General features: G+C 41.1%; 1 protein-coding gene across 30 annotated transcripts in view; it reads right to left on the bottom strand.

Moving 5' to 3' along the window:
* PTPRD (protein tyrosine phosphatase receptor type D) overlaps positions 1-25,799 on the bottom strand; it is a 2,222,737-nt gene that overhangs the window by 134,472 nt on the left and 2,062,466 nt on the right. For all 30 annotated transcript variants that reach the window (XM_089678099.1, XM_089678100.1, XM_089678098.1 and 27 more), the window contains 3 exons: positions 25,342-25,601; positions 11,596-11,686; positions 2,535-2,744 (listed from right to left, as the gene is read on the bottom strand). In XM_089678099.1, the coding sequence (XP_089534225.1) occupies positions 2,535-2,744; positions 11,596-11,686; positions 25,342-25,601 (561 nt within the window). The remainder of the gene's footprint in view (positions 1-2,534; positions 2,745-11,595; positions 11,687-25,341; positions 25,602-25,799) is intronic.

Below are 25,799 nucleotides of genomic sequence, written 5' to 3'. Positions count from 1 at the left end.
AAACCAAGCAGTCCATTAAAAATGCATGCCATACAAAAATCATGACTATTGGGATATTTTAACTAGCCTGCCACTAGCTCCCAATCAGCCTAGGGGGAGATTGTGATGTCTTCTGACCACCTTTCTCCCTCAGCCAATCAGAGGAAGCCTTGCATTCACTGAAAAAAAAGGCTTTTCCTAAATGGTGGTGATGTGGCACAATTAGGAAAAGAAAAGGGGGATTTAATATAGGGCCGCCCTTTTCTTTTGGGGCTGTGGCAGGGGAAAAGTTTTAAGTCTCCCCACTGTATATATACAGTGGAGAAACTTTCAGAAGGTCAGCAGGTTTTTGACCACCCCCCCTTTTGGTATGAGGTTGAAGAGAAATCGTTAAAAGTTTCAAGCCCCCTGATAGCTATTAATATAATGGAGAAGTTTCTAGAAAATGGGAGTTTTAAGCCCCCCACTGCACTTGGGGCACACGTGGAAGGCAAATTGGCCAATGAAAAGAGGACTAGGAGAGATAAGAGGGCTATAAAATGGTGGGGTTCCAATCAGAGGGGGGAAGACACCTGGGAGGCATCTCTGTGGTGCTCCCCTCCCACCCGACCTTTTTGTTGTCGCGGCCAATTATTATTGGTGAGACCACCTTTATTCAAAGGAGGACGAGTAAGTTGGTATATTAAATTGAAGTGAGATTGGATCAATAGATAGGTATGGTTAATAAGTTGTTGTTTTTAATATGTACAGCTTGAGTCCTAGTGACTAAGCTGGGGTTGTGTAGTGATAATTTTTTTGATAGAGAAAATGTTTAAAATATTAATACTGATTTAATATGTACAAATAAAGAGCTATTATAAAAAAATTATACTTATATTTATACCAATAATAAATTGGCCATGGCCAAGTTATTACCAAAGAATAAAAATTGTTGTATTTTATTTGGTTAAAGAATAAAGCATACTGTCTACAGTCCCATAACGCTCTCCATGTCTGGCAGTAGAGGGCAAGTCTGATACTACTATCAGAACACAGCACTACACACAGTATGTAGCACAAGCTGCTACAGTATATTACACCCTAAGTAGCAGTCAGTCCATTCCCACATGAAAATCATTTGTTTGATCCACGCTGGTCCAAAATTTTTTTTAAAGTGGCCGAAAGCCTGGAATTTCCCTTTAAAAATGCAAACCCTTTAACAACGCTTTTCACACTACAGTGTTCTTAAACCTGGTTAATAAGATACCAATATCGGCAATCTGCACTGTACAAGAAACTTGCTTCTTCCATATTTCATTATCCTATCTTCTAGTCCTTAAAAACATAATACTCCTTTTGTCACATGAAGCCCTGTCGTGCACATACACACATGAACAAATAATGTATATCGATCCACAAAGGCTACCACAATAATTTTATATAATTACACAAAGTGCACTTTCTTACAGAGTTCTGTCATCTAGCAAGATATAATTATAAAAAAAAATAAATTTCCACCACTACTAGCAATATTCTGTAGGTCATATGCTGTCTACTCATTACAATTAATAATAACACACACACAAATAAATTGAGCTTACTTTGATTGAATTGCTTTGATGAAATACAAGCATGAGGAAAAAGTACATTTCTTTGTTATACAAATTACATTTTTTAAAATGTGCAAGACCAGTTTTATATTGTGAGATCCTTTGTAAAGTCTCACCACCTCTGATTAATCGGTTTTGCATATGTTGATGATATAGGCACACTTCAAGTGCCATTGTTAGCTAATATATGATCCATTTCAAAGAGGACTGCATAAAAATGTCCCACAAAATGAATACATCACAAATATTTAGCCAATCAACTTTCAAAGAATATGCACTATAAAGACTACCTACAACTGTACTGCTTTTATTATTTTAACAGTTTACTGCTATCATGTAATTAAATTGCAACTTAAAGTGGAGCACCACCTAAAAGTGGAAGTTCCACTTGTCTGCCTCCTCCTCCCTTCCACTGCCACATTTGGCACTTTTTTGGGGGAAGGTGGGACGGGTACCTGGATGTGACAAGTACCCACTCCCACTTGCGGCTCAGTTTGCCGCAGCAATTGCCATTTCAAACTATGATGTGGGTTAACAGAGCCATCCCTGCTCATTTGAAGGAACTATCAATGTGCACTCCTCCTGTGAGCTAGGAACAGCAAAAGCCAATTTTTTAGAAGCAGTCTTAACATCAGAAGTAGATTGTACAAACAGGCTGGTGGTATCAAAACCATCCATCATATGCAGGCTTGGACATCTCCCTAATATCTGCTTGACTGACTCAGTTTTGTCTGGACCAGTATTTAAAAAAATTGCCTAATAAAATCTTTTCATCATGTTTGCTATTTAAGGATAATTTACTGAAGAATCACTAGCCCATCGACAATGCATTTGTTTCAAAGAAAAGAAAAAATGAATCCTATCTTGAACTCAGTGAACCTTTACCAAATAACCCCATATACAGTATATTCTTAAGGGATCTAAATTCTGTTTTACCAAAACAAGTATGAATGTAATACTACTCACCATTTCAGTGTTTTCTATGATGGCTAGCACAAAGAACACATATTCTTGTCCATTTTGCAGTGGCTTATTCTCAAAGCCGCCATAGTGTTTCTGATCACCCAGGGTAAATTCCGTTGGAAGAACATCGAAGTGAGCTGCAATGTAGGGTTTTGATTCAGCTTCTCTCTTGAAACGAATACTTCTTCGCCTCCGTGAAATATCTTTTAGCAGCTAAAACCAATCAAGCAAACAGGAATATTACATACAAAGTTAAGATATTGTCCTTCTGCACATCCACCCTTTGAGGTATATTCCTTATATCCACTATCAACAGAAATGGATGAACAGATGAACAGTAAGGCAGATCATGGGCTTACCTGGCAAGCTCAATACCCCACTGTGGCAGCACCAATGTCAGATAGGAAAATACAGTAACTGTGCAGAAACAAAAGACATCAGAAGCATCCCTAGTGCATTAAATGTAACACCTTGGAGATGAAAAAAATAGTCAATCACTCGCAAGGATTCTATGGAACACATGCCCATCAATTCTATCCATGTTGCTATGGGATACCACAATCTGCCATTCAGCACAAGGACAATCATCACAACTGGTCCGATAAAGCACATGAAAACTGCAGTGTACTAAACAAGAGCAATGAATTTAGTAAGCTATGGTTGTAGAGGTAGAAGTACTTGTAAGTGAATGTAAAACTAGCAGCCTGCTGTGACCAGTCGTCAGACATGTTCTTTTCCAACACCTTAGTTCCCTGTAGTGATGACCTGCCCAGAGATGGACATGGAGAGGTGTCCTCTCAGCTGTGGAACAAATACAGTGTCTGCTCTTGGGTCTGTAGCATAATAACATGACTGTCGCTATGTATCTCACACAGAGACATATTGGGATATTACAGTATACATTTCTAGTTCTAGTTCTGTAGGTGGTAATTTATAGCTGTCAGGCCTATTTGGTGAGGGACTGAGTTATAAAGTGAATAGACATGCAAACATATTCTTATACCAAACCCAGTGGGTTAGTTTGGTACTTTAAAAATTGCTGTATAAATATGACCACTCTGATTTAAACAGATTATTATTTGATAGGGCCTTGTAAAACAGTATCCTTAGCTTTTTACCCAAGAGCAATCTCAGGGCCTCCTTCTCATAGTCCATTCTATCTTGAATAATTACAATAGGTTTTTTTTACTACCGGTACATGGTTTGATAAACAGGTCCCTATATTGCATCTGTGCACTGTAGTGATATAGGGATCAGAGGGAGGAACTGCAGCATGCAGTTGTGGACCGGGAAATTGACACTTCCTCAGATGTCAGAATTTGCAGGCTCTTTAGCAACCAGAATCTATTCACTACCACAGAGATAATTGACACAGTCAGCTACAAAGGTGGAAATTCAGGGCTTTTAACTTTGTGTGAGCACCAGTCTCTTCTTGGTGACATGTAGGTATAAGGCTTATTTTTCATATTAAATTGCACATATCCTTTAAACTATACAGTCCATGTGATGCCCAACTTCAGTTTTTAAAGCATTTGCTTGTTTTGTACAAGGGAGAAGAGAATCACTTGCAGCCCAACTGCAAGGGATAATATTTTAGTTGCCTAGAGTTGAGCCTTAAAGACAAGCAGGGAAAGTGTTAAACATAAACACTAAATGGGAAAAATGTTAAACAGAAAATTAAAAATAAAATCGAATGATTTAAACATAAAATTTTTTTTACCTAAACAATTCTGAATGTAAAGACAAAATAAAAAAGATCTTTTTATTTAACTTATAATATAGCAACTCTCCTCCATGATATAAATAATACATTCAAATTAATGCAGTTGAGAGGTTAATTGGGGGTCAAGGAACTGGTCTCTAGGTAAATCAACTGCAATCTACTGACTGCCAAGAAGGAAACAGCATAGTAAATGATATATTTTCCTGAAAAGGAGAAGAGGATGAAGGAACAGGACTAAAACTTCTGTTGAAAACAGTGTTAAAGTAGTACTAAAGGTAAATTTTTCTTTTTTTCAAACCAACCCATCAATAAAAAGAGGAACAGCATATTTAAAAATCAAAACTCAGCAGCTACAGACATTGAATTTACCAGGCTATAGAGTCTAGCACTGTTTTCTCTGCAGCCATTTTTTCAGAGCTGTAGACCTCTGGCACCTCTATCTTGGATTTGGGAGCTGGCAGTGACCTGATTTTTCACAGCAGGAATCCCAGTGTGCATGCATGGGATTGGGCAGCACACAAAGACTGGTTCTGCAGCATCTTGGGATGTGATATTATTCTAGGAGGCTGCAGACGGGACATGGTGGAGGTGCTGGGGGTTAAAAAGGGCACAGGAGGCAATATCAACCTCACCTAAGTAACAATTAAGAAAGAGTGGGAGTTTGTCAACAAAAAAGGTACTTGCTCTAAAAAAAAAAAAAATGGTGCAATTTAGATGGCGGCTAAGGGGGCTGGGAGTGACATTGAGAGCAACTTTCATTGTCAGGCTGAGATCGGTTTTAAGAATTATTTTAGTCCAGGACAGTAAACAATTCCTTACCAGGGGCGGACTGACAACTCATTAGGCCCCCAGGCAATAGGGGATCATGGGGCCCCTGTGTCCTTGCCCAAATTTAAAAAAAGCCTATGAAAAAGGTACCAGGGGCATCTCATGGGGCCCCCTACTGACCCTGGGCCCTCGGGCAGTGCCGCCCCTGTTCCTTACTATATAATTTAAAACACTTAGTTTTTCCTATATATACTTTTGCATTCTCTGACTTTCTTTGCACCACTTCCTGTCAGGTAGTGTACACTAAATTACATTTTTCAGGACTACATGCTCCATCATGCCGAGTGCAAGTATGCATGTGCCTGTCTTTGCCAACTTGCAAAAGCTACCCAAAGGAAATCACAGGGATGACACGCCTCTTTTCCTCCTTGTTTTTGAAGTGACAGCTCTGCCTTGAGAGCCATTGCCAATCATTTTCCTTGAGGAGAGGAACCGAGGTGTGTCTTTGGGGTTTGTTGTCCTCTCAGGCTGGCTGTGTGTGTTGGCACAGGTAGAATTCCATCATCACTGTGTAGTCTGATGTTGGGAATGTACACAAAAAGATAGGATCCTGAAAAGAAAAGGGGCCACCCTATCACCGTAAAGTGGGGCCAGCACTAAAGGGAAAATCTGGGGCATGGGAATGAGCTCTTAACAACAATGAAAACAGCATATAATGTAAGTATGGTCATTAGCAGTAGAAATAGCAAAGGACTTAAATATCATTTTAAGGAACTAAAAAGGAACATTGCGTTATTTATGGTAAAAAAAGAAATATGTTTTCTATTCACAAAATGTTTTATGTGGTAATGCATGTAGACGATATATATATAAAGGACTCTGGTTCTTTATCGAGAATCATTTTCATTTTCCAGTCAATGCATATCTTATTTCCTCCACCATTAATTCTACAATGAGGCCTCAACTCTCAATTATTCTGGTACAAAGTGGGCAGCAACCCATTCTGACCCAAAAATTTCTGAATTAATAAATGTTCTTTATCAAATCATTACACACATTAATGCACCACAAAGTACAGGATGATTAAAATGGTCCTTTGTTATGGGAACCAGCTTCACAAACCCATACAATGTAATTTCCACAAAGTTCAATGTGACTCCTTTTTATTCCTTTGAAACTTTATATTGTGTAGAAATGTTCAAGGTTACACTGAAGCTTTTGTCTCACAATGTTTCTGGATATTAAATAGTGCTTGAGACTATGCGTGCTTTTAAAAAGACTGTTGATGTATGCAGATTGTTCAGCAGTTTATATTTAATGGGTTATTCAGGGTTAAACAATGGCTGTAAATTGTATTAGCGTGTTTTCAGCATTTCAGCATAGTATTAGTAATGTTGCCTTATAACGGTTTATAATTAATCATCTGCATGATTTGATTTACTTTCATTTAGTATTCAAGAAATATCGTGGTCTTTAGTTAACTAAGCTAAGAAGATAGTCATCTCCACTTACCCTCCTGTCTTAAACTGGGCATTTGCTCACATTTATATCAAATGTTATACTGTATATAACCTTAAAAATTATTGTAAAGGCTCCATTTAAAAAAATAAAAATAACAAACATGTTATACTTACCTGATCTGTGCGATGGTTAAGCACAGAGCAGTCCCGATCCTCCTCTGCTTGGGTCCCTTGCCAGCGCTGTCCCTCCCAAGCCTCACTCTGTGTATTCATACCACACACCAAATGCGGCTCAGCCCCACCCCCCTTTCTCATTGTCTGTGACTGACAGCAGCAGGAGCCGGGAGGGAGAGAGAGGAGAGAGCCACTGCTCTTGTGCACATCGGTGGATCGAGATCGGGCTCAGGGAAGGACCCTGAGGAAGTCACGTGGTAAACGTGACGCAACGTGTTGGTACATGGGGAGGAACTTCCGGGAACGTGGTGACGTCATTTCCGGTGTGGGGGCCATATTGGATCACCTTTTTCAGATACCCATGAAGTACACCCATAGCCTGTGGTAGATGAGCTGAAGACAAGAAGATTACTATTTGAGTGGGCATTTTTATTTGGATTATATACTTAATAAACAGGTTACACTATGGAGGGTCTCTGTTTGTATTTTACTATGATCCTGGGAGGAGCTGGCTGCTAGTTGGTTGAAGGCTGGAGACGCTTGCCACCATTGAGGGGAACCCTGGGAGGAGTCTGTCCTTGTAGGATCGATTGATCCCCAAAGCGAGCTGGCCCTTTGGGGTCTAAGTAAGGAGGTGAGGGGGCATTCTGGCTATTGGAGGATTGTCACTTGTGAATCACCCACACAGCACTACAACTGCATGAGAGTGAAGTGGGAGTACCACTATATGTGTTGTTAATTTTGGGAATATTTATAACCATTTGTCCACAGTTAGTCTGCACATTTTTTTGTGTGTTATTTCACAGTATTGTGTGTATGGTTAATATTTCACTATGTGCACTGTATATTCCCAGTGAGAGGGGATTCACGTATTACACAATCATTTATATATTATTATACAATTATATTCATTTATATGTGGATCTCCCTGATGTGGATACCAAGGGGATTGAATATTATGTACTAAGTTGGTTTATTATGATCACTATTCATGTACTTATTTATTTATTATTTAGTTTTGTCAGCGCTGCACTGTGTTATTTATTGGTTTATTCACTTATTGGGTATAAGGTTAGTGTCAGCAGCTTTGAGGTTAGGATTCCATTTAAGCGCAGGAGGATCCTCATTATAATCTGGTATAAACTGCTGCTAATTTACTCCTACAGCAATAATAATCCAGTGTGTACGATGCCTGTCCACCAATTGGAAATATAAATCTTTCCACTCTGAACATGGGAAATTCTCCAGAATGGCTTTATCCCTACACACATTGCAATAGAAAGGGAACATTTTCTTGAAAGAGTTTTCCCTGGTATTGTATGTATTAAGTTGAAGTTGACTAGTGTAGATAAAGTTTTTCAACTCTTCTCATTCAATATCTTTAACCACTTCAATATTGGAAACTTTCATCCCCTTCCTGCCCAGGCCAAGTTTTCTAGATTTCAGCGCTATCACACTTTGAATGACAAATACTCAGTCATGCAACACTGTACACAAATAACATTGTTATCATTTTTTTGAGACAGACCTTTATTTGGGTGGTATTTAATCACCACTGGGAATGTTTTTCATTTTCTTGCTATATAAAAAAAAAAGTTTTGGGAAAAAAACAAGTTTCTGTTATTTAGGCCAAAATATATTCTGCTGCATTTCTTTGGTAGAAATAACCCAAATCCGTGTACGTTATTCAGTCTGTGTAAAATTTACACTGTTTTGGAAAGTAGACACCCCAAAGTGTTTAGTAAGAGGCATGGTGAAATTTTTTAAGTTGTAATATTTTTCACAATTTTTTGGAAAATTAAGAAATTATATATTTTTTTCACAATTTTTTTTTAATCCATACTGTCTCCAGAGCCATGCAGCATCACCGTATGACTGTCAGGGCGGTGATCAGGGACACTGACTGGTGAGGAAAATTTTTTCTTTTCCTTTTTTTTTACAATTGTATTTCTTTTACATACTGTGACAAGAGCAGTACAGTGTCACTAATCACAGAGATCACAATAATACACACAATGAAAGCCACTGTTGACAACTATCACGTGACTGTTGTGATTGGTCACAGGGATCACATGGTATCAGAGCTGCTCACAGTGGCCCAGTACAGGGATGTTGACAGATGGGTCACAGCTTGCACAGCTGCATGTCCCCAAGGGCGCAACTGGGAGGATGTCATATGACCCAGGATAACAGTGCTCCCACTAGGCCATTTTTTACTATAGGCAGGGCAGGAGGTGGTTAAGCTGCTACAACCAAGTAAGCTTTGGAAAATACTTTTTCCACACCAAAGGGTGTCAGAAGTGAATGTAAAGTGACATATGGATATGTATCACGTGCATTTTAATTCTAGGGTTCTGTACTGTACTGTAAGGTGTTGTTCTTGTCCAATTTTACAGATCTAATAGAGTTGAGTTGAGAGTTGACCTAACGCCAACCTAGCTATAGAGTAAAGGGATCCCTGGGACAGCCCTAAGGGAAAATCTGCCTGAAGCCTCACAGTATCACACCAGTGAAGGTGCTTTTGCCTCCACAGATCTAATGAAGCTTTATAATCAGTGAAGCAACAGTCAGGAGTCTTATCAGGGTGACAAATAACATTCCCCTGATTAAACCCAAAACAGCCAAGGAAGCAAGGCCTAAACCCAGCTTAATGGATCCCATGGAGTCCTTAGGGCACCTCCTGTAACTATCAGAGGATAACTGCATCAGAACACTTTTTTCAGAATACCCATGACATCATCTACTTTCAGCCAACCTTGGTGTGTGGACATTTTTCCAATGTACAGAAGTTGTAAAGAACTTGCCACTGAAGACCAAACTGGATGGAAGCAACTCGGTCAGGAGCAGAACACAGGATTTCAATCAAGTCAGGAAACAAAACAGCTGCCTTATTACAACTAGATGGTAAGGACATGTAAGGGCAGGAGACCTGCTAAAGTTAAGATTCCACCTGTTCTGGAAATCCAAAATATAGTCCGGGAGATGGTAGTTCTCGAATGACAGGATCTTCCCAAAAGTGGGAAGAGGAGTTTTTACCAGTCCTAAGACTGGAGGGCTGATTCATCAGACTAGGGACTACCTCATCTTCAGAGGCACTCTTTGGTTACAGCATCTTCCTCCCAGCACCTTAACCAGAGTGCTCTGTACATTTGTATGGACAAAAGACCCATATGGGACACAAGTGTAGGTGCTTCCATTAGGTTGTAACAGTTGAAGTATACAGCCCCAGACATCTTTTCCACATACTCTTGGAAAGGGTAAAGCTAAGGAAGACTGTGATTAATTAGCCCATATAATTATGGAGCAACTGGATTTCAGATCACAGACATCAGTGCTTTCAGATGCACAGGCTGGAATTGTCAGGGGAGTGAGAGCTGGGGAAACCCATTGCAGTGGGACTGACCCCTCTGTGTTTAGATACAAACATGCTGTGACCATATGGAGGTGATGTAACTAACCTCGGGGTACGAAGCAAGACCTCAGGTACTCACAAAACCTAGACAGCTGGTAGCCAGTGAAGGTCTAGCCTACATTTTTTGCCAGTGTCCAATCCTGCAGTAGGGAGTAGTATAACTCAACAATTATGTGACCCGCATGAACCCCTTAACCTCCTGATCCTTCTGTATAAAACCTGGGCATTTAATGTATCTAGTGCACCATTACCAAATGTCATATTTAACTCCAATTCTCACATGTTTTTTCATTTCCAAAACATTTTGGCAAAAAATCAGATCATATTATATTGTCAACTTTCCAAAAAGGGATCATTTTTTTAGTTTTTCATATTGTCCTGGCATTTTGTGTTTGCGAATAACTAAAACAAATATTAAGGGAAAGTTCATTATTTTTATTTATTCTATATATCATAAAAAATAAAAATCTCAGTGGTTAATAAAAACCACCAAAGGAAAGCTCTGTCTGTCTCAGAAATTTATATACAATTCATTTGAGTACAGTGTTGCATGGCCAAGTAATTGTCAGAGAAAGTATCACAGCGCTGACACTGAAAAATTGACCTGGTAATGAAGAGGGTGAAACATGCCAATACTGAAGTGGTAAATTTGCCCATATATGAGACAGGAGTTTTTGTGCTTTAGCAGCTACTCATATCACTTTTTGGGGGGTGATATTTATTTAATAATGTCGGATTCATAGTAGCGCGTAAGGTTTTTTTTTGTCACACTGAAGTGGTAAATAATTCCATTGAATGGTTGGCAAAAACGACAGAGCCAGCCAAAGAGGTTGTCATCATTTGTTTCTGCCTAGGACAGTAATATAGGTCTGCCAGTGCTATACTGCATAGTGCAATCATTAACATATTTTAGCACATTTTACTAAATTTAAAGTGGAAAAATATTTCATTACCTTAATCCATGTGGTTAATAAGATGATGGCTTCTACCATCCAAACCACACAGTCATTTTCCTTATAGAACTTTTTAACCATGGCATAGACATACCAGGAACATTAGTTGGTATGAAAAGAACCACGAAGTACAGGTCAAAAGTTAAACTGCATTGCAAATTGCAATTTAGCATTTGTTTCAGATTTAGCCGATTCTACTAATGAACCCGACCTTTGATGGAGTTCATATCCATAGAGATTAAGCCATTGCTGTATAATCATTTCACCTCTTTGAACTTTAACATCTTTCTTTGCATTGAGCAAAGAATAAAATATTTATTACAAAGAGAAGATCAGGACATTTTTGTGCTTTAATTTAAGTAATTAAACATTCTGTCCCCGCAGGCTTACAACACAAATGATAGGTCCAGGCTGCAATTCATACTGGCGTTGTGTAAAAATGGCATATGGACAGTGCCAAGAATCATCATTTTATTTTAGCCAAAAAGACTGTAAATAAACTGCTTAAAAATCTTCAGTGAAACAATGGATTTTGCAAAACAATGAAATAAAAATGCATATTATTCAACATTACCTCATCTAGTTCCATTTCGTCTGGGCTCTCCCATGGCTTAGTAAATTTTCCACGGGATTTCTTCAAAGGTACAATAACAATGTAATAGCCTCTGTAAAAAAAAAAGAATAATTATTGCAATAATTATGACTAAAAACAGAAAAAAAAATCACAGGTGCTCCTTGCACAAAAGGCAGGCCATGCCACAACACAGCTCTTGTTGCAAAAGACAAAGAGAAGCTTCCAAACATGTCATTGTCATGTAAGTGTGGCTTGATATACAGCAGTAGTCACATACAGAGATAACCAAATGCTGAAAATTCTGGAAGGAGTTAAAGGGTAACTCCACTTTCGGGTGAAAAAAAATTAGCAAAAAAAAAAAATACTATAGCGTGCACAATTGTGACTCAAGTTATATTGCAATTAAATGTTATTAAAAAATAACCTTTCCTTTTCAATCTGCAGTACTATAATTTTCTGTATAATGCAATGCAATATTGCTACCTGGAGGTGTTCAGTACACAGAGTGTGTACAGAACGCGCCCAGAAAATGTAATTTCCTGCTTGTGTGATTCGCTTACTGATTTTCCCAGAAGTCTGCACTAAGATACAAGTCAGATTGTTGGTGTCCCCTGCAACAAAAATTTCATTTTTGTTAAAATACTCTCTATGGGAAATCATGTCTAAGGGGATGCAGACCTTGCAATTTTCCTCATTATTGTCCTGCAGGTGCAGCAGCTGATTAATCAGCCACTCCCATACACATTCACTATGCAGATGGACACAAACAAACCTCTACTTCTTCAGAATAGCAAAGGGTAGGAATTTGCAATAAATTGTGGTAAAATCCTTGCAATGTACATAGATCACCCAGCGGGGAATGTTTGTACTCAACAAAAGTGAAGTTACTTTTTAGGTTCCAGCTCTATCCATCCATTGGTATTTCAATGAATATTTAAAAATTATATTCCTATTGTTGGAGTAACACTTAGGCCTCATGTACACATGAACTCCAATAGACATTAAGCTCTCCTGGCAGCAGAAATACACTAAACGTGGCAAAAATGCATGTAATCATGGTACTGCATTTAGCACTTGGACGTTTATCCACTTGATTGGCCAGTGTATTTTCCATTGACATGGATAAATGCCCAAGCGCTAACTGTGGCTAGCCACATTTTTTTGTGTTTTTGCTGCCTTTAGCGTTTTTTGCCCAAAATGGCCAAATGGCTAAATCGCATTCAGGAGAGGAAAGTTTGACTGCCCTTAAACTCTGCTGCTCCTAAACTCTGGTAAAAGCATATGTGTACATGGACACATAGGCTTTTATTGAATTTAGTTTAGGCACTTTGGCAAAAAACACCAAAAGCTCCTAAACTCATGTTAAGGAGCAGCAGTGTACATGAGGCCTTATGTAATCAGGCATGCATTAATTTAGTGAAAAATGTTATATTTTATTTATACTATGTTAGCGAGAGTAACCTTCTTAGGTGATGAGTAACACCAGTCATATGACTCATTTCAAGGAACTGCTTGGGCCAGATCATATGACCCATGAATATTTTTATACTTGTGCACCCAACAACTGCCCATGTCAATAGGTAAAAGTGTGTGTGTGTAGGGGAGGGGAGGGGAGGGGGGACACATTTAGCGTGTTGCTTTTACTAAAATATACCTACAATTGAACTTTATTCACCCACCTGAAGAATGATGAAAAAATAATAATACTAATAAAAAATATAATAATAATAATAATATTAATAACATAATTTAAATAAACTAAATGTCAAGATTCCTTTAATCAGCTTCAAATGTCTGTTGTTGTTTTATTCTTTGAGTGACGCATGAACAATTTACAGTTCGCTCTATATTACCATAAATTAATTCTTTGAATTAATTACAGACTTAGTAGTTCTTCCGCTACAGTACACCTTTAAAGGCAAACTTATGAATAAGGAATCATTTTTCACAATGCACCACAGGCAGCTACTCATTAATGCAGACAACAAACAACTGCATTTCCAGTGTTTACGTGTACATCTGACCCTTTTTTTTTATTTTAAACACTACTTGTGGATATTAGCATCTATATTTGGCCTTATACTTCAGACAAATTGTATTTGGAAATGGAATTGTTGATTTTGTATCTACGTTTCCTAAAGGAATACCTGTAACCTAGTAGCTAACAAAATATTGTCAACATTGAGACACTGTACTTCTTTCTTTCACTAAATTTAAGTTTAATTTAAATCAACATCGTATTGAAATAACTGTGCTGCTTGATGTAGGCATCACAAAGTTACCTGCTATAATCATATCACTACTCCTCAAAAAAACACCAGTACTGGGTATGGCATAGACACAACATGACTCTCTGCCTCCCACAATATAGTTAGTGGACATTCCCCAGGACCAGGAGTGATGTTATGTGGGATGTAAGTCAATATGCCTATATGCTTAACCATTTTTCAGATAACTTTTTGGGGAACTGGAGTGATGGACCAGGTGGTTGGCGAGTGCTGGCAAACTAAGAGCAGGCATTTAAGCAACACTGTTATTTTAATAGTATGCTACAATAACAATAATGTGCAAGCATAAAACAGAACACTTGCACATGGGGCCTATAGTGGGCTTCCATCCTGTAGCCAATCACCATCTAACTTCAGCTTGTTCAATTAAGCTTTGAAAATAAAACCTGAAAGCTGATTGTTTCTATGCAGCTCTGCACCAGATTTTGCATGCTTCAGATTTATTAAATCTTCCCCAATATGTGCAACCCAAAATACACCATCATATAATGCATCATGAAACACATAAAATAGTGCCAAAGACAAGTATCACAGAAATAATAAAAAAGTGCCCATCAAAAGTTCAGCAAAGATTTTCTATCACAGTGATAAGGATTTATACACCAATGAAGCAATTTAAGTGGACGATGCACTGTAACTTCTATAAATCAAATCTGTAGGAAATAGAAATACAGCACCCACCACCCAGAGGTAAGAATTGTGCTTATCAAAATGTATAGCCCCAATCAGAGGCAAACAGCATGTATAAGCTGTCCCGGGCTGGAGGGATCTTTCATTACGTGCACCGATCACTCCCCACCAGTCTGCTTCAAAAGCAGACCCAGAACCCTTTGCCGTACTTAATTTATCCCACACATTATGTTCAAAATGGGTAAAATGCATTCTTCTTCATGCCCTAAATGCTCATCTGATGATGAAACTTTTTATCCCACGGTTTGGGAATGCCCAACTATACAGACCTTTATGTCTGAAATTACAAACGTTACGAGTCTACTCCCCTTCCTAATATATGCAGTCCTTCCAGATGTTTGTTAGGGTATTTGGAGGAATCTGACATTTCTAAATGTACAAAACTCCTGATAAGACTGCTTTTTTTATGCCAAAACGGTTATACATATCCACTGGAAATCACAGAAACCTCTGAACCTACCTCATTGGCTCAGACCTATAAATCAAGTGATCGCTATGTGCTAATTAACATACGAGGCTCAAGGTTGTCTAAAACAAATACTGAAAAACTCTGGTCCCCCTTGCTGCGAGCTGGGCAAGCTCCTGTCATAAGGAAGCAGGGAGGGGATCAGCTTGATACTCACCTGGAGTGGTGTCTCTTCACACTGGGTTGTCTTATGCCCAGGGCTTTTTTTCTCAGAGAAAAGGTGCAAGAACTCTCCCCCCTCCCTTAGATCACACTGGTCTCCACCCCCACACTGCCCCTAGAATCGCCCCTTGTCTCCACCCCTACACACCTCCTAGCACCGCCGCTTTAGAGAAAAGGGAACCAAGTAAGCATTGGGGGGACTATACAAGTAATTTGTATGGAATTTGTTATTGAAAAGCAATGCAGTTAAATATGCAAAATATTTGAAATATGCAGCCCTTACCAAAGTAAGCTCAGAGGCACTTCCAGACTATTTCAACTCCCTTGTTATACTGTATGTATCTTCTCTCCTTGCTTCTCACATCAGCGACATCTCTCATATCCAGCAAAGAGACATCCCCATATTTCGCAAAGAGACATCCCCTATATCCAGCAAGAGACAGCCCCAGATACAGCAAAGGGACATCCCCTATATCCAGCAAAGAGACATTCCCCATATAGATCAAGAGACATCCTCCATATCCAGCAAAAAAAAAATTCCCATATCCAGCAAAGAGACAACCCCCATATCCAGCAAATAGACAACCCCCATATCCAGCAAAGAGACAGCCCCCATATCCAGCAAGAGACATCCCCGTATACAGCAAGAGAAAGCCCCATATCCTACAAAGATACATCTTCCATTTCCAGCAAGAGAAATCCCCATATCTAGTAAAGAGACAGCCCAATATTCAGCAAGAGAAAGTCCCATATCCAGCAAAGAGATATCCCCATATTTCGCAAAGAGACATCCCCTATATCCAGCAAGACACAGCCCCAGCTACAGCAAGAGAAAGCCCCATATCCTACAAAGATACATCTTCCATATCCAGAAAGAGAAATCCCCATATCAAGTAAAGAGACAGCCCAATATTCAGCAAGAGAAAGTCCCATATCCAGCAAAGAGATATCCCCATATTTTGCAAAGAGACATCCCCTATATCCAGCAAGAGACAGCCCCAGATACAGCAAAGGGACATCCCCCATATCCAGCAAGAGACATCCCCCATATCTAACAAAAGAGACATCCCCCATATCCAACAAAAGAGACATCCCGCATATCCAACAAAGAGACATCCCCATATCCTGCAAAGAGACACTCTCCATATCTAAGAAAGAGACATCCCCCATGTCCAGCAAAGAGACATTCCCCATATAGATCAAGAGACATCCTCCATATCCAGCACAAAGACAGTCCCATGTCCAGCAAAGAGACATCCCCCATATCCAGTAAGAGACATCCCCGTATACAGCAAGAGAAAGCCCCATATCCTACAAAGATACATCTTCCATATCCAGCAAGAGAAATCCCCATATCTAGCAAAGAGACAGCCCAATATTCAGCAAGAGACAGTCCCATATCCAGCAAAGAGAAGACAGCTTAATCCAAAAAAGAGACATCACCATATCCAGCAAAGGGACAGCCCCCATATTCAGCAAGAGATATCCTACATACCCAGCAAGAGGTATCCCCTATATCCAGCAAGAGGCAGCCCCATATCCAGTAAACCAACAGCTTAATCCAGCAAAGAGAAATCACCATATTTAGCAAAGGGACATCCCCCATATCCAACAAAGAGACATCCCCAATATCAAGCAAGAGACAACTCAGTTCGTAAAGAGACATCCCCCATATCTAACAAAGAGACATCCCCATATCCAGCAAAGAGACATCCCCCATATCCACCAAAGAGACATCACCATATCCAGCAAAGAGACATCCCCTATATCCAGCTGTCTCTTTGCTGGATATGGGGGTTGTCTCTTTGCTGGATATGGGGATGTCTCTTTGCTGGATATGGGGATGTCTCTTGCTGGATATGGGGATGTCTCTTGCTGGATATGGGGGATGCCTCTTTAAGCAAAGAGACAGCTTAACCCAGTAAAGAGACACCCCCCATATCAAGCAAGGAGACAGCCCAATCCAGCAAAAAGACATCCCCCATATACAGCAAAAGACAGTCTCATAGCAGGAAAGGAGACAGCCTCATATCCAGAGAAGAGGCATCCCCATATCCAGCAAAGATACAGATTAATCCACTAAAGAGACATCCCCATATCCAGCAAAGAGACAGGCCAGTCCAACAAAGAGACATCCCCCAAATCCAGCAAAGAGACATCCTCCATATCCAGCAAAGCGACATCCCAATATCCAGCAAGAGACTCAGATCCAGCAAAGAAAAAGCTAATTTTCATCAAAGAAATTTCCCCATATCATGCAAAGAGACAGCTTAATTCATCAAAGAGACATGCCCCATATGCAGCAAACAGACAGCATAATACAGCAAAAAGACATCTCCCATATCCAGCAAAGAGACACCCCATATCCAGCAAAGAGACACCCCATATCCAGTAAAAAGACAGCTCCCATATCCAGCAAAGAGAAAGCCCAGTCCAATAAAGAGACAGTCACAGGCACAACGCAGTTCCAATCATCAGCAGTCATTTACCGAAACTGACAATGCTAGTTACTCAGGACAGGCTTGCTACCCACACACCTGTGTGTTTTTTTAATGCGCATTTTGGTGCGTTGGTAGCATATTTGTCAAATGGCACCCCAAATGCTAACCGCATTTGGGGTGCCATTAACAACGAATGGCACCCAAAAGCACACTGCGTATTGTTACACAATTTTAGCATAATTTGGAATTGCAGCAAGAATTGTGCAATTCTGCCAACAATTCTGCATTGCCCAGATCTGAATGCGTTCTAAACAACAATATACTATAACTATACTATATATATATATATATATATATATATATATACACACATACAGTATAGTGTGTGTGTGTATATATACATATATATATTTACTGTACACTATATATAAAACACAATTATACATACAGTATATATACATATATAAACATATACATAGGTATATTTTATATCAATGTGTGTGGCTGGTGTTGATATTAGAAAGAAAGAAACCTTCTTCCTCACATCACAGCAGCTTTCCCCCTCATATTCTCCAGCTCTGGGCTGGAGAATCTGAGATGGAGACATTTTAAAGAGATGGTCAGTGAGATCTTCAGATCTCACCTTCATAAACTGACCATCTCTGTAAAAGTGAATGACAGAAGGGTGTGTCCTGTGATGAGAAGTGAAAAAAATGTTCTCTGTTTCTCATCTCAGCTTCATAAACTGGCACACCTGAGACATCATCTGTGATCATCAGGATCTTGGCTTTTATCTCTTTCATAAACGGACACCATAGTCAGAGCCATTAGAGTCTACCTCAAAACTACAGCTACGGGGGCGCATGCGCGACCAGGGATGATGTCGGACGCGGATTGCTGAGCTCCGCTCATCCCCGGCCAGTAGTGACTCACCCGCTCCGCTCCACGGCATATTCTCTGCTACGGGTGAGTCACACAGTACAAGCACCCGGCCCAGCATAAGGGAGAGGCTTCCATGGGGAAGATAGGGCGCTGGAAGCCCCCCTCCCCGCAGCCGCAGGATCCGCGGCCCTCGCCGCTCCGACGCTTTTTGACTAGGCCGCAATCCCCGGCCTCAAGTAGTGTCAGGAGTCCGAGGAACGATCCCGGACCCCCAGTGGCCGCGGAGGGTACTGCACCCTGCACTCTAACAGAGCAGCTGACAGCCTCTGCTCTGATCCATCCACAAATGGAGGCTCCCGGACCCCCGGTGGCCGCGGAGGGTACTGCACCCTGCATTATAACAGAGCAGCTGACAGCCTCTGCTCTGATCCATCCCCAAAGGGAGGATTCTGATTCCCAAGCCACAGCAGGAGGGGTTATGGACCACCCTACACCAGGGTATCTTCCTCCCCCTAGCCAAAACCCTGAGCAGACTATATTGTCCTCTACGCTTACAATTTCTGCGTTGGACGATAAGTTGCAAATCTTTTTACGTAATATCACCGCCTCCATAACCGCTGAAGTTGGTAAATTGGCTATAGATCTCAGAGGGGAAATAGCCCAGATTGGAGACCGCACGGATAAACTGGAAAACAAGTTTGATGATTTGGTGCAATACGTTCATGTCTTGGAGGAAGATAACGCATATCTGAAACACTCCATGTCCCAAATGCAGCTCCAACAAGAAGACCTGGAAAACAGGGAACGGCGCCAAAATATCCGTATTCGCGGTATGGCCGAATCTATTGCAGATGCACAACTACACCGCCACCTACTGTCCTTCTTCATCGCAACTGCTCCCATGATCCCAGAGGCAGACTGGCGAATGGACAGGGCTCATCGCTCTCTGGGCCCTAAACCTGTTGAGGGCTCCAGGCCACGCGACGTTATAGTCCGTTTCCACTACTTTCAAAGCAAAGAAGCCTTACTATCATCGGTTCGCCACAAATCCTCTTTGGAATTTAAAGGTGACAGACTCCAACTCTTCTGCGATCTTTCTCCGATTACTCTTGCCAAACGGCGTGCTCTGAAGCCGATCACCACACACCTTCAGCAACATCGTGTCCTGTATCGTTGGGGGTTTCCCTTCAAGCTGGTCGTTTCTAGGGACAATACTCAAGTTGTTCTCCGGGATCTTCATGAAGCGGACTCTTTCCTAAAACAGTTGGGACTTCCACCTTTATCGGATGATGTGTCCTCTTTGCCGCCTACCCCATCCCGTCCTTCCGCCACCCCCAACAAGATCTGGACACCAGTCCGCGGAGGTCGGAAGAGACTCTCATGCACCCCGCAACGTCCGCGTTCTTCTCGATCAAGTGATCCACCTGCCTGATGATTCTCAGGGGTGACCTTCTGTGGCTAATCTGGTGCTGTTCTCTCTCTCCTGTTTCATACATGGTTTTTATACCATGTATGAAATTTTTGTCATTTTGGCCGGCCAAACCCTTGTTGGGTGCATTTTTTGCTTCTGTTTCTCCTGGCCGGGTTTGACGACCTCCCGGTTGTGTCGGATGTCGTGCTACCCCCGATCTTGTCTAGCCATTGGCCTAGACGACTTGGACTTAGTTGACGTTCCCAAGTTTATATCCTTGCGGATACCTGTTTTTCACTGTATATTCTTTTCTTTTGTGTTATTTGCTTGTTTTATGTTTTTTGTTTTCTATTCTACTACATCAATGGTATTTCACTCATTTGTCATGGCAATACTTGTAGTTCAGTTGTTGTTATTTCATAATGGCTTTGAGGTTTCTGTCGTATAATGTTAAGGGCCTCAACTCCATTCAAAAACGGTGGATGGCTTTGAAGGAATTTCGATCCTCAGGAGCAGACATTATTTTTGTCCAAGAGACCCATTTCAAATCATCTGGCTCCTTTCGTTTTGCCTCAAGATTTTTTTCCCAAGCCTATTCGGCCTTTGATCCTTCCGGGAAGGCCGGGGTGGCAATTTTGATTAGGTCACACTGCTCCCTTCGGGTTGTTTCCTCCAAGGTTGACCAACAGGGTCGCTTTATTATTTTGGAATGTATGCTTGGTGACACCCCCCTTGTTCTGTTGAATTTATACGCCCCAAATACGGGTCAATTGCAGTTCCTTTCCCAAACACTCGCTGACCTAGATTCCATTTCCACTTCGCAGGTGATTGTTGGGGGTGATTTTAATTTGATTTTTTCTCCTCATAAAGACAGGAAGGTTCTTTTTGAGTCCACCCCCTCGAGGCGGCAATGCTCCTCTTCAAAATCTTTTCGTAGACTGATAAGGGAGCATCGTCTCTTCGACGCCTGGCGGATTAAACAACCCCTTCATAAACAATTCACTTTCTACTCCACCCCTCACCGTAGTTACTCTCGTCTAGATCATTTTTTCATCTGTGCCCCACTGCTTTCACTTCTGGTTTCTTCTGAAATCAACCCCATCACTTGGTCTGACCATGCCTCTTTGACTTTAAACCTTTTTTTTCCTCCTGTTATACCCAAACCATGTCATTGGCGCCTTAATGAGACCTTTCTTTCCACAGACCATTTTAGAGATGAACTGTCGCAGGGACTTGATACCTACTTTACACACAATGTTGGCTCCGTTGCCTCTTCCTCAACTCTGTGGGAGGCCCATAAGGCGGTCTTTCGAGGACTCTGTATTTCTATGGGTTCTCATTTAAAAAAGTCCTCGGCGAGTGCTAGGGTCTCTCTTATACATCAGCTATCTTTTGCGGAACGACGGTTACTGGCCAAGCCGTCCATTTCTGGGCTCCAGAGGGTAACATCTCTACGGGACCGAATTAAAGTTCTCGACTCCAGTAAGACTGCACAATCCCTCCTCTGGGTTAAGCAGAAATTTTATGAATTTTCCAACAAACCCCATCGTATGTTAGTCAATCGACTCAAAGCTCAGTCCCCTTCTACGATGCCTGACCTTTTAATACAGCCAAATGGAAGCCCTACCTATGACCCTCGGGATATGGCAACCCTTTTTGGCTCATTCTATGGGAAACTGTATAACTGTTTGACCCCAGACCTTCACCCGCCCCTCACACAGTCATCGTTTGATAATTTTTTTGACCCTTTGTCACTTCCGAGAATATCACCTTCAGACATTGCCACCCTTAATGCTGACATTACGCTAGAGGAATTACTGGACACAATTAAACATCTCCCTTCTCGTAAAGCCCCGGGACCGGATGGATTGCCCTACTCCTATTATAAATCTTTTATTGGTATTCTGGCACCTCATCTCCTCTCTTTTTATCGAGATCTTTTCAAGGGGGTCACACCCCAGACTGAATTCTCCCGTGCATATATCTCGGTTATCCCTAAACCCGATAAGGATCACTCTATTGTAGACAACTACCGCCCCATTGCCCTACTTAATTCTGATTATAAGATTTTCACTAAAATTTTGGCCAACCGACTGTCCGGAATTATTTCCATACTCATACATAGGGACCAAGTGGGCTTTGTACCTGCCAGACATGCTGCAGATAATACCAGGAGATCTATTGATCTGGTTGACTTGGTTAACCGATCCTCTACCCCTGCTGTGTTATTGAGCTTAGATGCTCAAAAAGCTTTCGACCGTTTAAGTTGGCCTTATATGTTCATGGTCTTGGAGAGATTTGGTTTTAGAGGCCCATTTGTAGCAGCCTTGAAGGCCCTTTATTCATCCCCCTTCTCGCAGGTCAGATTAGCTTCTTTTCTTTCACTTCCCTTTCAGATGTCAAATGGCACACGTCAGGGTTGCCCACTCTCTCCCTTGCTGTTCATTCTTTGTCTGGAACCATTAGCCATCGCCATCAGGTCGAATCCGGATATTCGTGGGATACAATCCCATTCCCATGAGTACAAGTTATCGTTATTTGCAGATGACATCCTCCTCACACTTACGAGCCCCCACACCTCCTTACCGATTTTGCATGAGACTCTGAAACAATTTGGGGCTATATCAGGCTACAAAGTCAACACGTCCAAAACTGAGGCACTCCCAATACATGTTCCACCTGCTGTTCTAACCTCGCTTCAGCAAGCCTTTCCCTACCGGTGGTGCACCCACTCTTTAAAATATTTAGGTACTAATCTTACTTCCTCTTACCAATCCATATACGAGGCCAATTTCCCCCCACTATTTATAGCAATTTCTCGCTCTCTGAAACATTGGGATACCTTGCCCATCTCTTTCCTCGGACGCATCAACGTCTTAAAAATGACCGTGTTACCCAAACTTTTATACCTGTTTGCAACTCTCCCCGTCCCCGTTCCTATGTCCAAACTTCACTCCCTTCAGAAATCTTTCCTACATTTTATTTGGCACAATAAGCGGCACAGGATTGCACGTTCTGTTCTGCTCTCCCCGCGTTCTAGGGGGGGATTGGGGGCGCCGGATATAATAACATACTACTATGCAACTCACCTTCGTTTTCTCATGTCATGGTCCACCCACCATCCTCCCAACACATGGACTGAGATCGAATCATTGCAACTGTCCCCAGCTCATCCATGTTCCCTCCTTTGGTCGACCTCAGCAGTGGATGTCTCTTCCTTCCGCCACCTATTCCTTGGTCCCATGCATTTTTCACTGACTGTTTGGCAGAAATGTAAGGCTAAATTTACACTGGCCTCTGATTGCTCCCCACTGACAAATATCCTCTATAACCCTAATCTTCCAGATAATATGGCCATGTCCCGGATGTCTCTTTGGGTAGTAGCTAACCTTTTTCAATTGCGTCACTTGGTACACCCGGTGACTCGTAAGTTACACTCATTCCCGGATCTTCAGAAAAAGGCTCCTCTACCTCCTCATCACCTATATATATACCTTCAAATACGCCATTTTTTTTCTACCTTATCACCCTTATTGATCCTGGGGAAGCCTACTCCCTTCGAACGTTTATGTATGCAGGGTCCCCACCAAAGGGGTATTATCTCTAATACTTATAAACTCCTTATGGATGCCCCCCCTTTATCCAATGACACTCACCTTTACATGCGTAGGTGGTCTCAATTTGTACAACGCGATATTGATTTATTAACGTGGAAGAAAATCTGGGAAAATGCATCTAGATCTTCTGTCTGTGTGGTTTTTAGGGAAAATATATACAAGATCATGATGTTATGGTACAAAACACCTGAAGTTCTTCATGCTTATAATCCGAATGCTTCTCCTGCCTGCTGGCGCTGTAGTAGAGATCTTGGTTCTCTCTACCATATCTTTTGGACATGCAGCTCCATTGCCCCTTTTTGGGAAGAGGTCCGCTCCTTGTTGCAATCGTTGTTGCATATCTCTCTCCCATTTGACCCACTGCATTTTTTGCTGGGCTTGCCATTCCCGGGTCTACCTAAACCAGCTAGAAAACTTGCTGTACATGTTCTGACCGCGGCCAGGAGAAGCATTCCTATGTGTTGGTTATCTTCTACTCCCCCTTCATTGCCGATTTTGTACAAACTTGTTGCTGATGTAAGACAGATGGAATATATGACTGCATTACATAATTGTTCGTTTGCTGTGTTTGAGATGATTTGGCTCCCGTGGGATACCTTCATTTCCTCTATGCCGGCCCAAAATGTAAGACCCTGATTACTTTCGCACTGTTATTATATGATTCCACTGGTCCTGATCATATGTAGTTTTACCATCGATGTACCTTTCTGATATGCTTTTTTTTTTTTTTTTCCTTATCTTTTTTAAAAATATACTGTTTGTACTCACATGAAAACCAATAAAAATTGTTAATACAAAAAAAAAAACTACAGCTACGATGATACAGACAGATTTTCTATTTGTCCTGTTCTCTGTACCTTTCAAGGGACACTCACCATCGTGAGATGGATTAGCATTCTCACTGCTAGTGCTTACACTCTCAATAAGAAATCTCCTCCTGTGCTTTTATGTTCCCATTCCACCAGATCAGTGGGAGTTTCTTGGGCATTTTAGTGCCAGCCCTCAGTAACCAAACTGTGTAAGGTCACCACCTGGTTCTCTGTTCATACCTTCTCAAGTTCCTACCAGGAGGATGTGAAATATTCAGCGGATGCAGGTTTTGGCCACAAGTTTCCTGCAAGGGCACTCTCAAGTTGGGTCATTTCTGACACTTTTTGTTGCTGAGCCTGCTGCATAGTTCTGTTTACCTAGTTGTTGTCCACCCTTTTCATTCATTGCTTGGGGATCTCCCAGGGTCTATGAATACTTTGCTTGTGTCCTGAAGTTTGTGATTAAGGTAAGAGGAATTTTGTCTTACCTGTAAATTCCATATCTTGTAGTACAGTATAGGACACCCTCCCTTCCATTCCTTGATTAATCTGCATTGCTTGCTACAAAACTGAGAACTCACAGAGTGGGGGTAGGGTTGTGGGGGAGGTGCCCAGGGGACATGTCCTTGAAAGCTTTTCCAATGCTCAGTCACCTGAAGGTACATACCTATTACCCAGGGTCTATGAATACTTTGCCTGTTTCATGTACTGCACAATTGGGATATACTGGTCTTTTTTCACTCTGCATGTGAATGGGTAATCTTGTTTTTGCTTGGACATGATTGGATGATGGAAGTCAGCGAAGCTTTACTTCATTCACTAAGCTAAGGAAAAAAACCCTTACAAAATTAAAATTTCCTTGCAAAGTGAACAAGCCATTTGCCTTTAATAAATCAACCCCATTTAGTCAAGACCCATTTATTATGTACAGCACATCACCAGAGAAACATAAAAAATATAACTACACAAAAAAGACTTACTTTATTTTATGGTTGGCAGGGACTTCTGGTAACTCCACAGTTATCATGCCATCAGAATTGGTTTTCCCTATAAAAACAGGTTTTGTTCTTAGGACATCAGGAGCTGTTCTGGCTGCCACTCTGTGCTGTAGACCTCCTGCACTGTTCCCCCGATTTGTAAGAACAAATGAGTATAATGTTTCTGGTTTTAAGTTTTTGATGAGCTTCTGGGTTGCCCGACCATCTACTTCATCAGCTTTTTTTCCATCATCATACAGGATCTAAAAGATGAATGATTTCTTAGGTTATATATCTGGCAAAACACAGCCATTTTCTTAAAGAGCATTGCCAAGTTTAGCGAAAAATGCTTCAACAAGTTACTCTATGACCTCCTTATCGATAGGTGGTCCATTGGAAAACTATGGTTCTAGTTTGCTTGGAAATAGTGAATAGTGAAGTTTGTAGCAGTGTGGGACCCA

The sequence above is a fragment of the Staurois parvus genome, unplaced genomic scaffold (genome assembly GCF_062004578.1).
Source record: "Staurois parvus isolate SC_StPar_1 unplaced genomic scaffold, SC_StPar_1.0 ptg000198l, whole genome shotgun sequence".
NCBI classification, from domain to species: Eukaryota; Metazoa; Chordata; class Amphibia; order Anura; family Ranidae; genus Staurois; species Staurois parvus.
The sequence above is the reverse complement of the archived record's forward strand: the minus strand, read 5'-3'. Positions and strand labels throughout refer to the sequence as shown.